General features: G+C 50.2%; 1 protein-coding gene across 1 annotated transcript; it reads left to right on the forward strand.

Moving 5' to 3' along the window:
• The first annotated feature begins 1483 nt into the window (after window positions 1-1483).
• Window positions 1484-18238, forward strand: CASS4 (Cas scaffold protein family member 4). The gene is made up of 6 exons (XM_040080052.1): window positions 1484-1652; window positions 8897-9328; window positions 12464-12568; window positions 13422-13568; window positions 14077-15414; window positions 16857-18238. The coding sequence occupies exons 1-6, from the start codon at window positions 1641-1643 to the stop codon at window positions 17268-17270; spliced, it is 2448 nt and encodes an 815-aa protein (XP_039935986.1). The 5' UTR covers window positions 1484-1640; the 3' UTR covers window positions 17271-18238.
• The last annotated feature ends 701 nt before the right edge of the window (window positions 18239-18939 follow it).

Here is an 18939-nt window from a genome sequence, read left to right on the forward strand (position 1 = left end):
GCCCCCGTGTCCTGCTCAGGTGAGATCCCACCTGCAGAGCTGCCCCAGCCCTGGGCTCTGGAAGGACCTGGAGCTGCTGGAGAGGGTCCAGAGGAGCTCCAGGATGAGCAGAGGATGGAGCAGCTCTGCTGGGAGGAGAGGCTGGCAGAGCTGGGATTGTTCACCTGGAGAGGAGGAGATTTGGGGTGAGCTCAGCGTGACCTCGCAGGGCCTGAAGGAGCTGCAGGAAAGATGGAGAGAGAGGATTTCCAAGGGACAGGACACAGGGAATGGCTCCCAGTGCCAGAGGGCAGGGCTGGATGGGAGATTGGGCAGGAATTTCTGGCTGGGAGGGTGTTGAGGCCCTGGCACAGGAATTCCCAGAGCAGCTGTGGCTGCCCCTGGATCCCTGGCAGTGCCCAAGGCCAGGCTGGACATTGGGGTTGGAGCAGCCTGGGATACTGGAAGAGGTCCCTGGAATTCCCCCTGGGGTTCATTCACGGGAACATTTAGTCGTATTTGAAAGTAGTTCTGTGGCCACAAGTTTTGGGGTTGGAACTTAGATTTCTCCATCATTTCAAAAGCTGGAGCAGCTGAAAAACTCCAGGGTAGCGAATGAATGGCTCCTAATCACCTGCATGAAGTGTCTGAAGGGGTCGAACTGGTTCTAATACTAAAAAAATAAAGAAAGAAGAGGAAAACCCCAAAGGCACTGAAATGTGCTGCTTTGTGCCAGGAATTCTTTCTCCTCTGGACAGCAGCTTCCATTCAAGACACTCAAGTCTTTTCAAGCTACAGGATTGTGGCTTTGAGGGTCAGTGTCCAATTTAGCCTTGAAGCTACTGCGGAAAGAGGAAGGAAGAGGCTTTTGCCAGAGAAAAGCCAACGTGTACAAAGGCAAAAATTTGCAAGCCCCAAGATATCCTGAGTCCAAAGTGGTAAAACCTGTGCACCAGCATGACCTGGACTCAACTGCTGCCGAGCAAACAGCAGCCATTGATCTTTTAAAATAACATTCTACCTTAATAATATTCCAGGATTTTTAGGAACAGTCCAAGAAACAAAACCCTTCAGCTGCAGGTCATTATTTAGCTTTCCTCCTCGGGTTTTCTGCCTCTGCAGGCTGAGGTTGTTTTGTAGGGGGGTTAAAACCACAAAGGAGATCAGTTTTCTAGAAACAGGTTAAAAGTGTATCAAACCTCACACCGCTTTTAAGTTTTAAAAAAATAATAATAATAAACCAAAACAAACAAACAACAGAAAAAAAATTAAAATAAATAAATAAATAAATAAATAAATAACACTGCAGCAAAAACGCTTCCAAAGCCAATCCTTTTCCTGGCCCAGCCCTGCTGGCCTGGGTTTTGTGCTCAGAGCAGGGAATGCACTCCCTGCAGGGGAGCCTGTGCGTCCTGCACATCACCAGCTGCAGCCCAGCGGCTCCCTGGAGAGAATTCTGCTACGTAATGAGCTCCCCCCACGGCCAGAGCCGCTTTCCTGGGGCTCCCAGCGAGCAGGAGGTGGCAGAGGCTGAGCTTTCCCTCCGCAGGCTTCCAGGCACAGCCTCCAGTGCTGCCTGAGCCACTGACAGGGCTGGGGAGATCCTCCTCATCCTCCTCCTCCTCCTCAGGTGATGGACTAACAGGGAAACAGGCAGCAAGATGAAGGTCAATGTAAGTACCGGGTTCTTTTCTTTCAATTTAATGACTTCCCCGCTTTTGTTTGTGGTGGGTAGAGGGTAAAATCTGCATCTGGCAGGGTCCCTCTGCAGCGTGCGCGCTCAGCTGATTTGCACACCCCTAAGGGAGCACGTGGTCCTGATTTTTAAAATATAACCCGAATGAATCCTCTCTCAAGAGCAGCAGCGTGGCCGAGGGTTTGTTCTGTGTACGTTGAGTAATAACAAGTTTATTAAAAACGATCATGAATGGCCCAGACTGGTCACTTCCACATTCTCCTGGAAAAAAAAAAAAAAAAAAACCAACAAAAACCCCGAGGGTAGGAGTTGAGCTGCACATTGCCTCAAAAAGGATGATGGTTTTTTTGCGTTGATTCCTAGAAAATGGGGAATGGAAATGTCTCAAGAGCTGAGGTCACTGCGTGATGAGGAAAATGCCGAGTAATTTCAGTGTGAGCTCTGAGAGCCTGGGAAAGCTTCTGCCCCGGAGGGTGAGGACTGGCCACATCCTGCAGAGAGAAGAGCTCCGGAGAGGAAAGGAGCGCTCATTTTTTTTAGGAAATCCCGTTTTCTCCTGCCGTTGTGTGTGTGGGGGATAAGCGATGGATCAAACCCGCTTTGCTGCCGTTTTGTCACCGTTTTTTGCCGCCGGGCTTTGTGCTGTGGCTGTGAGAGCCTCAGCGGTCGCAGCTGGTCCCTGGCAGCTGGGCAGGGCAGCGCAGGGCAGCGCAGGGCTGGCACCGTGCGTCCCCTGCTAATGGCAGGGCAGCGCAGGGCTGGCACCGTGTGTCCCCTGCTAGTGACAGGGCAGCGCAGGGCTGGCACCGTGTGTCCCCTGCTAAGGACAGGGCAGCGCAGGGCTGGCACCGTGTGTCCCCTGCTAATGGCAGAGCAGCGCAGGGCTGGCACCGTGTGTCCCCTGCTAGTGACAGGGCAGCGCAGGGCTGGCACCGTGCGTCCCCTGCTAACGACAGGGCAGCGCAGGGCTGGCACCGTGTGTCCCCTGCTAAGGACAGGGCAGTGCAGGGCTGGCACCGTGTGTCCCCTGCTAGTGACAGGGCAGCGCAGGGCTGGCACCGTGCGTCCCCTGCTAACGACAGGGCAGCGCAGGGCTGGCACCGTGTGTCCCCTGCTAATGGCAGGGCAGCGCAGGGCTGGCACCGTGTGTCCCCTGCTAAGGACAGGGCAGCGCAGGGCTGGCACCGTGTGTCCCCTGCTAATGGCAGAGCAGCGCAGGGCTGGCACCGTGTGTCCCCTGCTAATGGCAGAGCAGCGCAGGGCCGGCACCGTGCGTCCCCTGCTAACGACAGCGCAGAGCAGCGTCCCGCTGCTCCCCGAACGCGGCACTCACAGCAGTGATGGGGCCAGGCGGAAAACGCGCTTGGCCCGGAGGAATAGTGCAACCTCGGTGATGTTTCTTCATCCATCTCTCGGTTCATTCAGCGCATTTAATTCGTTTGCTCGGAATGCACGGCCTTTGCAGGGCTGTGCTGAGAGCAGGGTGAAAATGAGAGTTTTTTTGGGGGGCCGTTAAGTGCAGCCAGAGAGCCCCAGGATGTTTTGGGGGTTGTGCTGCTGCTGATTCTTTGTGAACCAGAATCCCCAACCCTGACCTCAGCCTCTCCACTGCTGCCACAGCGTGGAAAAAGGGCACAGCAAGCAGGGACAAGCGGCAGGAATTCCTGAAAATTTTCATTTCCCGGTGAAAAACTTCTGCCGAGCTTCCCTGGGAATGTTTTGCCTGATCCTCAGGCAGGGAGAGCAGGGGAGGTGAGGAGGACCCTGCTCTGAGGAAGCAGGAGCACACTCGTACTCAGCAGGAATTGCTGTATCTGAAAAGCCATATTTAGAAATAAAGTAATAAAAAATAATAATAATTTAAAAAACCAAGCAACCAACCAAACAAACAAAAAAACCACCAACAACAAACCACCTAAAGTGGTTGGGTGCATATGGAAAAAAAGAAAGGTTTGAGGACCCCAGCCCCAGGAATGGTCACACAGGGAGTGTTGGGAGCAGCAGGAAGTGGCAGTTTATTTTCCCTTGAACTTGGGCATGAGAGCACTCACATAAAAATGCCGTGAGTGGGGTGAGATCCTGCTTTAACACAGCTGGGGTTTGATCGGCTTTACTTGTGGAGAAAAGAGAGAGTTTGGGGGAAATCAGCAGAGCTCCAGCTTGTGATCCCCACCTCTGCAGCACTGCCTTGTGCGGAGCTGCAGGATTTGTAAGCTTGAATTTTATTTTATTTTTTTTTTTAAGTGGTGGTTCTGTATTTGATCCAAAACTGATTTGACCATTTAGAATTCAAACCGTGCTGATCAGCACCTGCTGCCACCCCCACAAAATCAATTAAAGCAAATGAAAGCAAGTCCTGACATCCATTCCTCCTCGAAGCTCACACAAAACTTCTGTATGAGCTCATTTCTTTTCCAAAATGCTCAAACAAAACAAACAAACAAACAAAAAACCGCAGAAGGTCCTTCTGCATGTCACAGGAAACGCTGCACGTGCAGGTAGAGAACGATCTGAGCTTTTAAGGTGAATTCTCTTTTCCTCTGGATGTTGATGTGAACTCCCTCTACAATTAACCGGGCAAAATTTCAGCGACCCAGCGTGGGCTGGGGTTTAAAAGGGAATTCTCAGGGAAGCCTGTTCCCAGCTAATGGATGATGGAGAATGTTTATTTCTGCAGCTTTCTGGGGAGGTGAAGAGATTTACTGGAAGCTGCTCTGTAAACATGTCAGAGGTGTCCCTGATGCATGAGCAGAGCTGTTTAGCAAACACAACCCGCTGCTGTATCTCCTCCTCCTCCTCCTCCTCAAATATTTTAAGTCCCACTTTCCTGTAGTAAAAAGAGCTCACATATATATTGATGTGCAACACGAGAACTATTTCTCTGGATCCACAAAAACGCCCAGGGTTAAACCATCTCTCTGTTTACGTGATGTCAGTAGGGGTTTTTAAGAAGCAAAATTAAGATAATAAATGAAAACGATCTTTTTTACCCGAAATGCTGTGAAATAGTGCAGCACCCGTTCACACGAAATAATATAGGGTAGCAAGTTGAGGTTTCCAAATACAAACTGAGTGGGAGGGGGGCACAGAGAAATTATTTTGTGAGGAATTATTTGTGAAATAATTTTTCAGGAAATTATTTCGTGGGCAAGATGCTCAAATGACCACGTGCTTGGACTTTTCTAGCAATGTTTGTATATATTTCGTAATGATATTTTTATTTTCTCTTGCATGGTCCTAGACACTGAAGGTCAGGCTTGGGGTAGGAGAGGCATCAGGAGATTTAGTAACAGCGGGATGGTTTTTTTTTCTCCTTAGCATAAATATCTATTGTGTGCACAGAGCACAGATGTCAGTCTGAGGGTATAAAATTTTACATTATGGAACTGTGCACTGATCAGCTTTAGTGCTCTTAATTACAACTTCTCCATTAATAAACATGAGGCAGCAGCTTTCATTCCTATGACTCCCAAGGGCTTTACAGCGCTGGACAGGGATCTGCCAACAACAGAGATGTGAAAAGTCCAATTTGGGAGGGGAATTACTCTCTCCACATCTGAGCCACGCTCCAATAAAGGAGATGCACTTGCAGCTACACGAGAACTTTAGAAGTGAGCTGTTCCAGAGCCCCTGCCCTGTAAATCCCCTCAGTGTGACCCGCTGGCTTTGCCCTCAGGGGGCTCTGGGGGTCCCAGTGCCCCGGGAGGAGCTGCAGGGAACACTCCTTTCCTCTTCTCCAGGCTTGTGCTCTGTCACCAGCTCCTTGAAACCCACCCGGTGAGAGCAGGGCCCCAGCGCTGCCTCTCAAGGCGCTTCCTGTGATGCTTTTAGGATGTTCTTTGTCTTGGGAGAGGTTTTACAAGGCTGCTGATGGGGATGAAGCAGCAAGCAAAGAAGGAAAATCAACTTGGACCTCACCTGTGTTGCTTTGGTGCTTTTTACACGTCGGTGAAAGGACGCAGCACACGAAGCACCAGAGAGCTCCGCAAGCCCTGGGAGGACACACAGACGGGCAGAGCTCTGCCGGCTCGCAGGGAAAACCACAGCTCCCAGTGGCCTCCCAGCACAGCCCCCTCCTCATCCGAGCATCCCCAGGGCTCTGGATCCTGGGAATGCAGCGCTTGTTTACAGTCAGGGCCGGGTCAGGGATGCTCCAGCTCGCAGGAGAGGAAGGAGCTGCCACAGTGATGCCTCGCACACGGCCCCACGGGAGCCTGCACTGCGGATAACCCCAGCCCACGGCCCTGCAGACACGCTGACAGACACACAGACACACAGACAGCGCAGTGGGAGCCAGCGCTCACCTCCTGCACCTCCTCTCTGCGGTGCTGTGGCTGAAACACTGAAATACCCACAGCCGATGGCAAAGGCGTGCTCTCCAAGCCCACTGTACTGAGGAAACTTGGCCTGAAAGTTGCAATTTAATTAAGCCCTGCCTTAGCTGGAAAACCTTTGGGGTTTGGTTTTTTGGGGGTTTTTTTCTCTTTTTTAATCTCTTCTTTTTAAGAGCTCCGCTGACCCTGCTTGTCCATGGTCTGACGATCTCCCAGTTCAGTCATGTTCTACACACTGGAGCTTAGGGCTTGTCTCCAAAGTCTCCATTTTCCCATTCCAGCTCTCTGGATGGGATATGAGATGATCCACGAACAGATCTGGTTTTTAGCTAGGTCAGGTTCCCCAGAGCGCCCTATGATTAAATTGATTAGTTAATTAATCCCCTGCTTGGCTTGATTTGGGATGATTTTAGAGGTTCCTGGGTTTGTGTTGATGACAGATGTGATGCCCAGTGTGAGCTCCAGAAATGCAAAATTTGAGCTGCCGTGCTCTTGGCTGGGGCTGCTGGCCCTGGGCTATTTGCACAGATTTATTGGCCAAACCCAAGGAATGTGTGCTGTGCCTCGAGCAGGGACCCCTCTGATGGGAAGGTTTGTGCCTCTGCTTATAAAATTAGGCGCAGCAGCATCTTGAGTGTGCTGCTGCCACAGGAAAGACTTGTCTGGGGAAACAACAATATTTAGATGCCTTTTAAAACCACAGTGTGAACCAAAGGTTCCTCTCAGCAGTGTGGGTGTAAATAGGAAGGGCAGCCTCGCAGTGTGTGCCCCAGCCAGGCTCAGATCCTGACCCCAGCCTTCCTGGCCCTTCACCCACTTCCTGCGTGTGCCTGGATAAGGCTCTTCATGCTGGAAAAGGGGGAGAGTTTTCCTCTGCCCACCCTCCTCGGGGCTCAAGAAGAGGATCTGTCCTTCAGGAGCGTGTCTGTGCTGCATCCCAGCCCAAGGATCGAGCAGTGCTGATGATTAACAGGAAAAGTTGGCTGTTCTCCCTTTTTTTTTTAAGTGTAGAGCCCCACCCTGCCCCACGGGGGGATTCCTGGGGGCCCGACTCCAACATTTGGCATTGTCCCAGTCGAAAGGGGACTCCCATGGTCAAGGCAAAAGCCAGGCTGGACCATGAGGCCAAAGGGGCTGCTGTCCAGCCCTGGCAGCTGCCCTTGTCCCACAGAAAAGCCATTGTTCACGGGCAGCCCCACCACGAAACGCCTGCAGCCAGCAGCGGGCCCTGGCCGCCAGCTGAGCCGACAAATTGGAGTTCTTCTGCTGCAGCTTCACGCCAGCTGCTGCCTCACAGCAAATGCTCCAGACAAAAATACGAGGCATCACGTTTCCTATTTGGGTGCTATCTCTCTGGCCATTACTTGCACTTTCTGATAAGAAATTCGTGCTGAGACACAGCCGGTGACTGGGGAGCAGAAAGTCCCATTCTAAAGCTGAAAGCAAAATCTATCTTGTACTGAAAAATACCCTAAAAAACAACATCCATAGCTTTCTCTACGTTTTGCACAAATGCCTGGGGTGAGTAAAGCTACCTGCTGGCTCTGGCTGCCCCACCTCTGAGTGTCCAAGGCCAGGCTGGACACTGGGGCTTGGAGCAACCTGGGACAGTGGAAGGTGTCCCTGCCCATGGCAGGGGTGGGATGAGATGAGCTTTAAGGTCCCCTCCCACCCAAAGCATTCCATGATTCTATGATCTTGTAATGACTAAGTGTGAGACGAAGAATTCACAGAATGACAGTGGGGAAAACACCTGTTTTTCATGTAGAGATCTCAGAAATGTTAGGGTTGAAAAAGACCTCTGGAGACCAGCCAGTCCAACCCCACTGCCAAGGCAGGGTCACCTGGAGCAGGTGACAAAGGGATGCATCCAGGTGGGTTTGGGATGTCTCCAGAGAGGGAGATCCGCACCCTCCCTGGGCAGCTGTTCCAGGGCTCTGCCACCCTCATGGAAAGAGGTTCTTCCCCATTTTGAGGTGGAACTTCTTGTGCTTTAGTGCTAGGCCTGGAAGGGATAAGAACACTGCCACACCTGGTTTAACAGAAGATAAACCCCAGAGTTATGAGGGACAGGTCCTGGAAGGGATAAGAACACTGCCACAGCTGGTTTAACAGAAGATAAACCCCAGAGTTATGAGGGACAGGCCCTGGAAGGGATAAGAACACTGCCACAGATGGTTTAACAGAAGATAAACCCCAGAGTTATGAGGGACAGGCCCTGGAAGGGATAAGAACACTGCCACAGCTGGTTTAACAGAAGATAAACCCCAGAGTTATGAGGGACAGGTCCTGGAAGGGATAAAGAAAACACTGCCACAGCTGGTTTAACAGAAGATAAACCCCAGAGTTATGAGGGACAGGTCCTGGAAGGGATAAGAACACTGCCACAGCTGGTTTAACAGAAGATAAACCCCAGAGTTATGAGGGACAGGCCCTGGAAGGGATAAGAACACTGCCACAGCTGGTTTAACAGAAGATAAACCCCAGAGTTATGAGGGACAGGCCCTGGAAGGGATAAGAACACTGCCACAGCTGGTTTAACAGAAGATAAACCCCAGAGTTATGAGGGACAGGTCCTGGAAGGGATAAGAACACTGCCACACCTGGTTTAACAGAAGATAAACCCCAGAGTTATGAGGGACAGGTCCTGGAAGGGATAAGAACACTGCCACAGCTGGTTTAACAGCTGCCCATGAACAGAACACACCCACCCCCTCAACCAGTTCCAGCAGATGGGAATAGAGCACATCCTGCATTGAACCCAAGACAAAAGGGGCGGGTGGATTAAGGAGACGGAGGTGGGAAGTGGATCCCAGCAGGGTGGGAACACCAAGCTGGGCCGTGAGGAGCGCGGGCGTGACGATGTCGGTGTGCTCCGTGTCCCCAGCACAGCCTGGCCAAGGCGCTCTACGACAACAAGGCCGAGTGCTCGGACGAGCTGGCGTTCCGCAGGGGGGACATCCTGACGGTGCTGGAGCAGCACGTGCCGGGCAGCCAGGGCTGGTGGCGGTGCTCCCTGCACGGCCACCACGGCCTGGCCCCCGCCAACCGCCTGCAGCTCCTGTCGCCCGGCCCGGCCCGCAGCCAGCGCCCCGCGGAGCCGCCAGCGGCGCACAACATCTACCAGGTGCCCTCCGTGCCCTCCGTGCCCTCCGTGCCCTCCGTGCCCTCCGTGGCCAAGGCGGCGGTGCTGTCGGCCACCTACGAGAAGATGGAGGGCTGGGTGCAGCCCCCGGCCATCCCTGCCCAGGCCGTGTACCAGGTGCCGGCCCTGGCGGCGCAGCTGCTCAGCGAGAGGACCAAGCGCTCCACGCAGCAGGTGAGAATAAAGGCAGCTCTAAAATCGACGGATGTTGTTGCTAGAACAAACGCTGGGAGCGGGGAAATGAGAAAGCTCGGGATCTTCAGTGGGGTTGGCAGCAGAAGAATGATGGCGCTTAGGAAACGCGCATCAATTCGTAGCATCGTGTGGGAAATGCTGCTCTGGGCAACAGATGAGAGAGAATATATTCTGTTCTCCCTCACCTTTATGACAGTTTAAAACAGCTGCAAAATAGAGCAGGAAGTAAGGAATATACCATTTGTTTGGGAGAAACTATAAATGATTTACAAAGTTAAAATAACATGACACAGAACCTTCTCCTCTGATGGGCCACAGCACGCAGCCATCCAGAGCCCCCTGGGCACATGTGGGGTCTTTGCATTCATCTGCACAGGAAACATGATTAATATTTTTCTTTAAAAATCACCCTTTGGTGTGTGATTGCTGGGTTAGGTCTCGTTTTTAGTGTCTCCAGCAGCTCAGCAAGCTCAGAACGCTGCTGCCTCTCTCTTGTGCCGTCACTAGGCTTGCACAAAGTCTGCCCCTGCCAGACACGCAGAAGGACACAAAGTTTAGTCGTGTGCTCTTCGACCAGTTTCTCTCCCAGCTCGTTTTTGCTGCTGCTGAGACATTGACCAAGGTGTACAGGAGGAGAGCTGCCACCAGTTCCCCCAGTTATAGAGGAGAACAAACTGGTTTTCCAGGGTTTCATTACAGCTCCCTGGGTCCCAGCTCCTCGCGTGTGACGCTCAAATAAAACACATACATGGAACATGCAATTTGATTACATGTTGCTGGTTTTTAAGACCAAAACCTTGTGCTTTCTTCAGGAAAAAATGAGTGGGGAATGCTTCATAATGAAAGGGAAATAGAGCAGGTGGGCACAGGGTTCAAGTGCGAGATTTTGTTCAGTTCTGTGAGCTCTCCAGCCCTGGGTGGCTCTTTATTCTGTGTATGGAAATCACATTAGAAATTCTAATTGAAAAAGGGAAAGGAGGAAAATTCAGCTATATAGTGGTTTAGGCTGATTTAATGATCATTTGATTTATGGGGCTCATTCAGCCACCTTTCCTCCTGCTGTGTGGAAGGACAATCATGGAAATCTCGTTGCTGCATCCTGCTGGGTGGCAGGTGGGTGCTGGAAAACAACAAACTCGGGGTATTCCTGCTGACCAAAACCTCATTTTCAGCTCTGCAGCTGCAGTGCACAACCATAACTCAAACTCAAACTGAGTGCAGCTACAAGAGACTCTTTTGCGCTTGCTGTGATCTGATTTCTCCACGTTCCTGACCCTAAAGGATCCGTTTGCAAACTGAGTCAGAGACTGGCATCAATTTCCCATCTTGTGCCAGCAAATCAGGTGGAAAATGTCATCTGTTCATTATGTGGATGAACGGTCTGGCAGAAGAGCTCCTTGGCTCTCCCTGTCTCATTTCATTAATTTATCCACCTAAGCTGTGCCCAGTCTAAGAATGAAAAAGAACAAAAAAGAAATGTCCCAGCCTCTGATTATTATCCAGAAGCTGAGAGTGGGGCTGAGAGTGGCACAGTGTCCCAGCTGTCCCCACACCAGCTGCACCCTGGTGGTCACAAGCTGTCCCCAAGGCAGGGGAGCTCCGGGAGCACAGAACGATCCAGACCATCCCACAGAGATCCTGTGGCACAGCTGGCAAAGCTCCTGGCATACTCAGCTGTCCTCTGAGCAGCTGGGAAAAGCCACTGTGAGTCTTTGAGGGAGTTGATTGAAAGCAGTGAAATAAAAATACCTCAGAGCTGGGGTGATTTCACCCCACAGAGAAACTTCATGGCTTCTGCCTCACACACCGGGCACCTCCTGGTTCTACTGCCACTGATAGGACTTGAAAAACTACCAAGATGTGACATCCAGTGAGTTTCCTTCTTGCTGGATGCTCAGATTTGTCCATCTGGAAGCAGACCTGGGCTAAGGATGGCTTTCCTGACACTTCTTATCTTTTACCCTTTCACTCAGGAACAAGGGTGATGCTCACATTCAGGCACAGGCTGCCCAGGATTCCCCATCCCTGGAAGAGTTCCAGGACAGATTGGAGGGGCTTTAGAGCAACCTGGGACAGTGGAAGGCGGGTGGAACAGACAGTCTTTAAGATCCCTCCCAACCCAAACCATTTTGTGATTCTGTGATTCTCTATCACTGAGCACTAGGGGGATTTGTCTTCACTCCTCATTCCCTGTTTCAGGATGAGGGATGACCCTGGCAGAGTGAAGCTGCACTCTTCTTCCTCTACCATATTTCCCCCACGTTTAGTTGCTGCAGGACTTGCACGACGGGAATCACTCCCTCCATTTAAAACCATTTACTGTAATCTCTCACCCCAGCAGTGTTTCTGGTCAATGGCACATTTATAAATCAGCTGAGGGCAGCCAGGCTAAAGGCAGGCTAGGTGAACAAAATTCTGTGTTTTGGTGGCTGATTTTAAAAAAGAAAAGTCCTAACCCAGCATTCACACTTGGTGACACTGATTGTCCCGCAGATCTTGTCATGGCTGCTCAAATGAGGTTGTAACCCAACAGGAGAATCTGGCTGCAAAGACACAATTCCCATACTGGACTTCCCTGTTTATGGAGCTGGACAGGACAGCAAGGTTTACTCCTTCCACATGAGTCAGCCTTTCAGAACTACAGAATAATGCTCAGCCTGCATTGTTTTGCTGCTCTTACGTGAAATTGGCTTGACCCAATGACTGTGGGCTTGGAGAAGTCGAAATTTCCCCACTTCCTTTTTTAAGTGGTTCTGCTTTTGGGCAGTTTAAGGGTTTAAGTGATAACTGCAGCGGGGTTTTATCCGAATCTTTTCTGTCCTGTGGTTAGTAAGGCAGATTGTCTTTGATAATGTGTGTGCCAGTTCAGATTTTACCTAAAATGCACCAGAAATGCTGGCAAAGGAGAATTATTTGGGAATAAGCATCCTATCGCTTGTAAGGTCAGTTGCTGTCTCTCACCTTCAGTGAAGAGCTGAAGGTTTTTATCACTTTAGAGTGATTACTCCGACAGTGGATTATTCAGCTAAAGGATTTTTCAAAGCTGTCCTGAGCTTCCTGCCTATGCAGGTTTTATTATTATTATTGTTTGTTTGTTTGTTTGTTTTCTCCAAGCACCTGTTTACCCTCCCAAGAGCCTGCCGGGCTTCAGCCCCAAACATCAGGGGGGAGGTGTACGACGTCCCCTCCCCGCAGCCCCGCGGGTCGCTGCTCCCACAGGTGAGTCCTGCCCCGCTCCCTCCCTGCAGCACCTCACCGCAGATCCGCATCCCAGTCCTACTGTCACCCTCTCTTTTGTGTAAAATAGGGAAGAAGATGATCTATTTTTAGCTCAAAACCTCAGTTCTCCTGAGCTTCTTAGAAATTTAGAGCAACGTGTCTTAAATCTGGTGCGTTTCTAATGAACGCTTCTGTTTTTTCCGTCAGGAAGGCACATCCCCACGGATTCCAAGGCACAGAGATCGGCACTGCTGATTTCTTACTGAATTCCCTGTACCAGTGGCAACCTCTGTGCCTCGGAATCCATGAGGAAATGTGCTGGTGTCATTTGGTCAGGGGTGATTTGGGGGTGTTCAGAGAAGAGTCATGAGCGCATGTTCAGCAAAAAATTAAAAAATGTCACCCCCCACCCCACCCTTCTCCTGCGAAAAGCACGCCCTGGATTTGGTCACGTCACCGTGACGTGTCCTTGTTGCACAATCCTGTCCTTGGTGCTGTCCCACTCCCCTGGGGTCAGTGAATGCCACATCTCCTCCACCTCTGAGCCTGGGCAGGTCACCAGGACGGGACAGGCACAGCCCTGTCCTGTCACCTGCCACACAGAGGTGTGAGTGGCACTGGGGCACGTCCAGGAGGCCTCCCCAGCCCTGCTGCTCCCCAGCAGTGCAGGCTTGAGCCATTTTGAACCATTTTATTCCACAGAGTTCCTGGAGTCCCCCTCTTTGTGTGAGGGGGTGATCCCTGCTCAGACCCAAACATACTCATGTATGCCCCAAAGCCTTTGATCCCACTCAAGGCCCTAAAAAGGCTCTAAATAGATCAAAACAAACCCTTTTTTTCCCCCTTTGAGCAGAGTGGTGCCACCCCCCCCAGCACACGGAAGGGTTCCTTGCTGGGCAGATCCACTGAGAGCTTCCAGGCAGAGCAGAAGCAGCTTTACAAGATCCCATCCAAGCCAGAAAAAGCAGGAGCTGGCAGCCAGGACTCACCAGCAGGCAACGTAAGTAAGGCTTGGTGTGCACAGAATAATCTGTCGCTCCTGGGAAGCCTGCCTTGGAGCAAGGACAGGTTTCCCATCTCTTCCCCACTGTTTCTTACACAACAAATGGTCCTGAATTTCCCTTTTCCAGCTCAGACTCCAGCTGTACACCCACATATCTGTATCAAGACAAATTCAAATACATTGAAGATGTTTGAGCAGAGTCAGTGGTGTCTGTCAATGATTTATTGCTTGTCAGGGCGTGTGTGTGAATGGGAAAATCAAATGTCTACAGATTTCACTGGCTGGGGACTCTGCTGTAGGATGTAATCACCTCTGCTCCAAATGTTTTACCTTTTATACGTGCAGCTTGTGCATGTTAGAAAATAAAAAACACAGACAGCCCCTCCGTGGTGCTGTTCCATTGATATCAGTGGAGCTGCACACATTTATGTGCTCAGAGAATTCAGTTCTGCTTCTCATTGCTGTTTAAAAGGATGGTTTACGAACTCTCTGTGCTCTGTTGCAGTTATATGACATCCCTCCCAAAAGAGAACTCGATGACTCAGAAAATATATCTCAGAAGAAGTGCTGGGGCCATTACAACACTTTGCCGAACCCTCGGAAGTCCGAATGGATTTACGATATTCCGGTATCCCCTGAAAATTCCGGATTCAAACCAAACCCTCCTGGCCAGTCTGTGGAGAAGCAGGTGCTGTATGACATTCCCCCAGCCAGGTACAAGGCTCCAGCCACAGCCACCGAAGGCAAGGCTGGAAATCCACAGCTGTATGACATCCCACCGAGCCAGAGGAAATTAACGCTTCCAGAAATCCCCCTCTACGACGTTCCATCCTCACGGGACGTGCTCCTCCTGCCACAGAACGGCAGCTCGGAGGTGCCCCCGAGCCTCCTGGCTGCCAAGGCTGAGAATCACGTCTCTGTGGAGAACGTTTATGATATTCCCAAAGGTTTGCCCAATGCGGGGCACTCCAAGAAAGAGGTGGAGAACAACAGTGATGGCTCTGGAGGCCAAGCACACGGGGCTAGTCCACAGCTCTCTAGGGACGCCAAGTCAGAAAATGACAGTTTGTGTGTCTCCAGTGTGGACAGCAGAAGCAGCACTCTCTCCTCATCCTCCAGCTCTTCAGCTGAGTGGTTTTCTACGCTGTCACCATCACCAGAGCCTGTCCAAGAAATCAAACTGGAGCTGGAAGCAGCCATCGAGACCCTGACTCGGCTGCAGCACGGCGTGTCCAGCTCCATCGCCAGCTTAATGATCTTTGTGAGCAGCAAGTGGAGACTGCAGGAGCACCTGGAGAAAAGCCTGGAGGAGATCCACAGAGCAGTGGATCACATAAAGGTGTCGCTGGGAGAGTTCCTGACCTTTGCTCAAGCTCTGAAGGGAAATGCCTCCAACCTCACTGATAACAACCTGCAGGCCAGAATTAAGAAACAGCTGGAAATCCTCATGAACTCCTACAAAATATTGACAGAAACGAGGGAAGCTCTCAACGGCTGCAGCTGGTCCCTGGAGGCTTTGGTGCTCAAGAAGCCCCAGAATAACCCTGACGACCTGGATCGCTTCGTTATGGTGGCCCGGACAATTCCAGATGATATCAAGAGATTTGTGTCCATCATCATCGCCAACGGGAAGCTGCTCTTCAGGAAGAACGAGAAGGAGCAAGAAAAGAAGCAACAAAAAGCGAACCCAGAATGCAAAATGGCAAAACAAATCCCAGTGCCAAGAAGAGTAGAGATTGAGTCACTCCAGAGAAGCGCTCCTGAGAAATCCAGCCAAAGCCGGGTCCCTGTGGAGAAACCAGACGAAAATTCCACTGAGGACTGTGATTATGTGCAGTTACAGGTCAGTGACACTGGGGTTTACTCTCTGCATTCTCCACCCTTTGCAGACATCAGGCTGTTAACTACCAGCACTATTTTACCTTCACACCAGTGCCACATTCAGTTTGCACTACGCCCCGTTTCCCAGACTTTATGTAGAGCCAGGATTTTGTGACAGTTCTGGATGGCACATGGACAATGAGCAGTAATTTTAACATTAGAGAAAATTAAACATTTTTATCGTTCTTGCCAGTATAAATTCATTTATGAAGCAGGATTTGGCAGTTAGCAATTCCTTACTTCCCTTTTCCCTCACAGTTCTCTTCCTGCCGATGCATTGTGTTTGGCATGACAGGAGATGTTCCTTCCTAGCTTGAGGGGTGTCCTGGAAATCCAGTTTTCATAGAAATTAAACTCTGTGAATTATCACATTCAGTTGTTAGAATAATCCTGGATGATTGTTAGAATCTCCTTAGAATGACTAAAATATCTACTAAGAATATCTCCCTTTGTTTCCCAAAGAAATGCTGGCTTGTCCTTAAAATTTAGGGAATGTTTTGTTGAAATGTTTTGTTGATGTTGGTTTCAGTTTCAGATCTTGCAGGATCAGGCACCACTACATTTTCAGAAGGAAAAAACCTACAGCTCCTTATAATGAATTCCCCATTTCTATTTGTAACATGAAGGCTGCAGAACAAGTAGTTGTTTCCCCACGAAACAAGAGAAAACCACATTTATATTTAAATATTTTCTGTAGTTGTTTCACCGCTTTCATTTCAATTTGTAACAGGCACAGAAAGCCATTTCAGGTAAAGAAATAGCGAAGAAGTGTACAGAGTCAAACCTAAAGGTATTTCTGAACTTGGAAATATTACTTATGAGGACTTTTAGTCCCTTGCTAAAACTCAGAGTAATTTACATCCCGACACACATCTCTGCACAGAGATTTGCTTCTCAGAGATCATTTTCCCAGAATTACTGCCGAAAACCTGTGAAGAACACTTGTTTTCCTCAAACAAACAACTCCAGTTTAAGTCATACCGTTTATTTTATTGCCTTTCAGCATCATTTGGGATAAGGCTGTGAGAGTCAGTATGTCAAAGTATCTTGTCATGCACTGGCACAAAATTGAGTCTTGTTTTGTGCATTTTAATCATTCATAACCCCGATTAAGTCCATTAAAGATCAATGTTTTGTATTATTTGAAAGCTTCAAGGCCAGAATGTGTAAAGGATTGGTGTTTGGCTGCAGCACTTTGTGTGCTATCCATTATTAAAATTGTTTTTAGGGGAAAAAAAAGGCAATCAGGAGCATTTCCAACACTTTATGGAAAGAGAAATTACTGTAAAGGCTCCAGGGTGGGGCGACTTGGAGACCGCAAGAACTTAGGGTAGAGCAACCAAAGAAACAACCAGCGTGCGTGACACCAGGCTGAACCTATTTTTATTTTAACCCTTTCTCCAGGTTTTGCCCTGCTCAAAAAAGACTGAAAATCCCGGCAGGCAGGAGCCTGCCAGGAAAATCCCCCTCCCGGAGCACTGCAGGCTGTGCTTCGCCGCCCTGCACAAGGCCATCGGCGTGTTCACCGCCAGCCTCAGCAACCAGCAGCCCCCCGAAATCTTCATCTCCCACAGCAAACTCATCATCATGGTGGGGCAGAAGCTGGTGGATTCGCTGTGCCAGGAAACGCAGGACAGGGAGGCCCGGAGCGACGTCCTGCACAGCAGCAGCCGCTTCTGCAGCCTCCTCAAGAACCTGGCCCTGGCCACAAAAACCGCAGCGCTCAAATATCCCAACGCAGAGGCCACCAGGGAGCTGCGGGAGCAGACGGAGGAGCTGGCCAAGTACACCCAGCAGTTCAGAGCCATGATGGACTGAGGCGCTGCTCCCGCTCCTTTTGGCACCAATTCCCACCGGGAATTCCCCGCCAGGAATTCCCTGGCTGAACTGTTAGCAGGTGAAGATCTGTGCACTCAGAATTCCCACCAGGAATTCCCTGGATGAACTGTTAGCTGGTGAAGATCCCTGCATTCAGAATTCCCACCAGGAATTCCCTGGCTGAACTGTTAGCAGGTGAAGATCTGTGCACTCAGAATTCCCACCAGGAATTCCCTGGCTGAACTGTTAGCAAGGTGAAGATCTGTGCACTCAGAATTTCCACCAGGAATTCCCTGGATGAACTGTTAGCAGGTGAAGATCCGTGCACTCAGAATTCCCACCAGGAATTCCCTGGATGAACTGTTAGCAGGTAAAGATCCCCGCACTCAGAATTCCCACCAGGAATTCCCTGGATGAACTGTTAGCAAGGTGAAGATCCCCGCACTCAGAATTCCCACCAGGAATTCCCTGGATGAACTGTTATTAAGGTGAAGATCTGTGCACTCAGAATTCCCACCAGGAATTCCCTGGGTGAACTGTTAGCAAGGTGAAGATCCCTGCATTCAGAATTCCCACCAGGAATTCCCTGGCTGAACTGTTAGCAGGTGAAGATCTGTGCACTCAGAATTCCCACCAGGAATTCCCTGGGTGAACTGTTAGCAAGGTGAAGATCCCCACAGCACCTGATGCAGAAGAATTAAATCTGCACTTTCTTCTCTGCTGTTCACATCCTGCCTGGGAACGTCATTGTCACGGTGGCTGGGTGGGAACGTTTGCTGTGTATTGGAGCAAAAGTTGTTGATTTTCAGACTGATTTCTTATTTTTTTGGTTCTTTATGTATGTCTGATAAATGTATTTTCCTTTTTAATTGTTTTATCTATTCCTGTAAAGTCTCTTTTTAAATGTAGCTGCACAATGTTCTGTAACTTATGATACCCCAACATCGATTGTTTCCTGAGGACTTTACTCAAAATTAGTAATTACAGGGTTGTTTTGTTTGTTTGTTTGTTTTTTTAACAGCTGCAAAGCAAATTTTTGGTTTTAACAAATGCAACGCGGTACAAAATCTGGTGAATAGGAAATGCACCAGGCTGGTACCTGAGCTCAAAAGAAAACTGTGGGAGAAGTCCTGACTCCTGATAAATCTACAGTGAGCACATCATCCTCTGTCACAGCCCAGAGCTCTCAGAGCATTTCTCCAGCCAGGAAAAAATATTATTTTTGTCACTAAACGTGCAGAGTCTCCGGACAAGCTCTTCCCACAACTGCAAAGGTGATGCTATTCCCTGCTGGAGCGAATTCCAGCCAGGGCTCCATCCCAGCCCTCAGAGCCTCGGGCTGCGGAGCTTTTTAACTTTATCCCCCAGTCCTCCGCACGGGAAAACTTGTGGATGAGACAAAGGCACTGCGGCCCCGCGCGGCTACACCCGTGCTGATTGCAGCTCTAATTAATTTATTTTAGAACAGTGCCAAGGCCTGGGCTGTGCCGGCGATGCTCGCCCTCAGCAGGGACAATTAGCGGCGTGAGGGGACCCGCTCCCCTCTCCGCGTCCTCTCGCTGGAGTTTTCCTTGTCACCCCCGTGTTTCCGGCGTGATTTATCGCCGACACTGCTCACAACCAACGCGACATCGCTGTCGCTGTTTGCACACTCGGGGCAGCGTTCGCA

This window comes from Hirundo rustica, chromosome 16 (assembly GCF_015227805.2).
Source record: "Hirundo rustica isolate bHirRus1 chromosome 16, bHirRus1.pri.v3, whole genome shotgun sequence".
Classification (NCBI taxonomy): domain Eukaryota; kingdom Metazoa; phylum Chordata; class Aves; order Passeriformes; family Hirundinidae; genus Hirundo; species Hirundo rustica.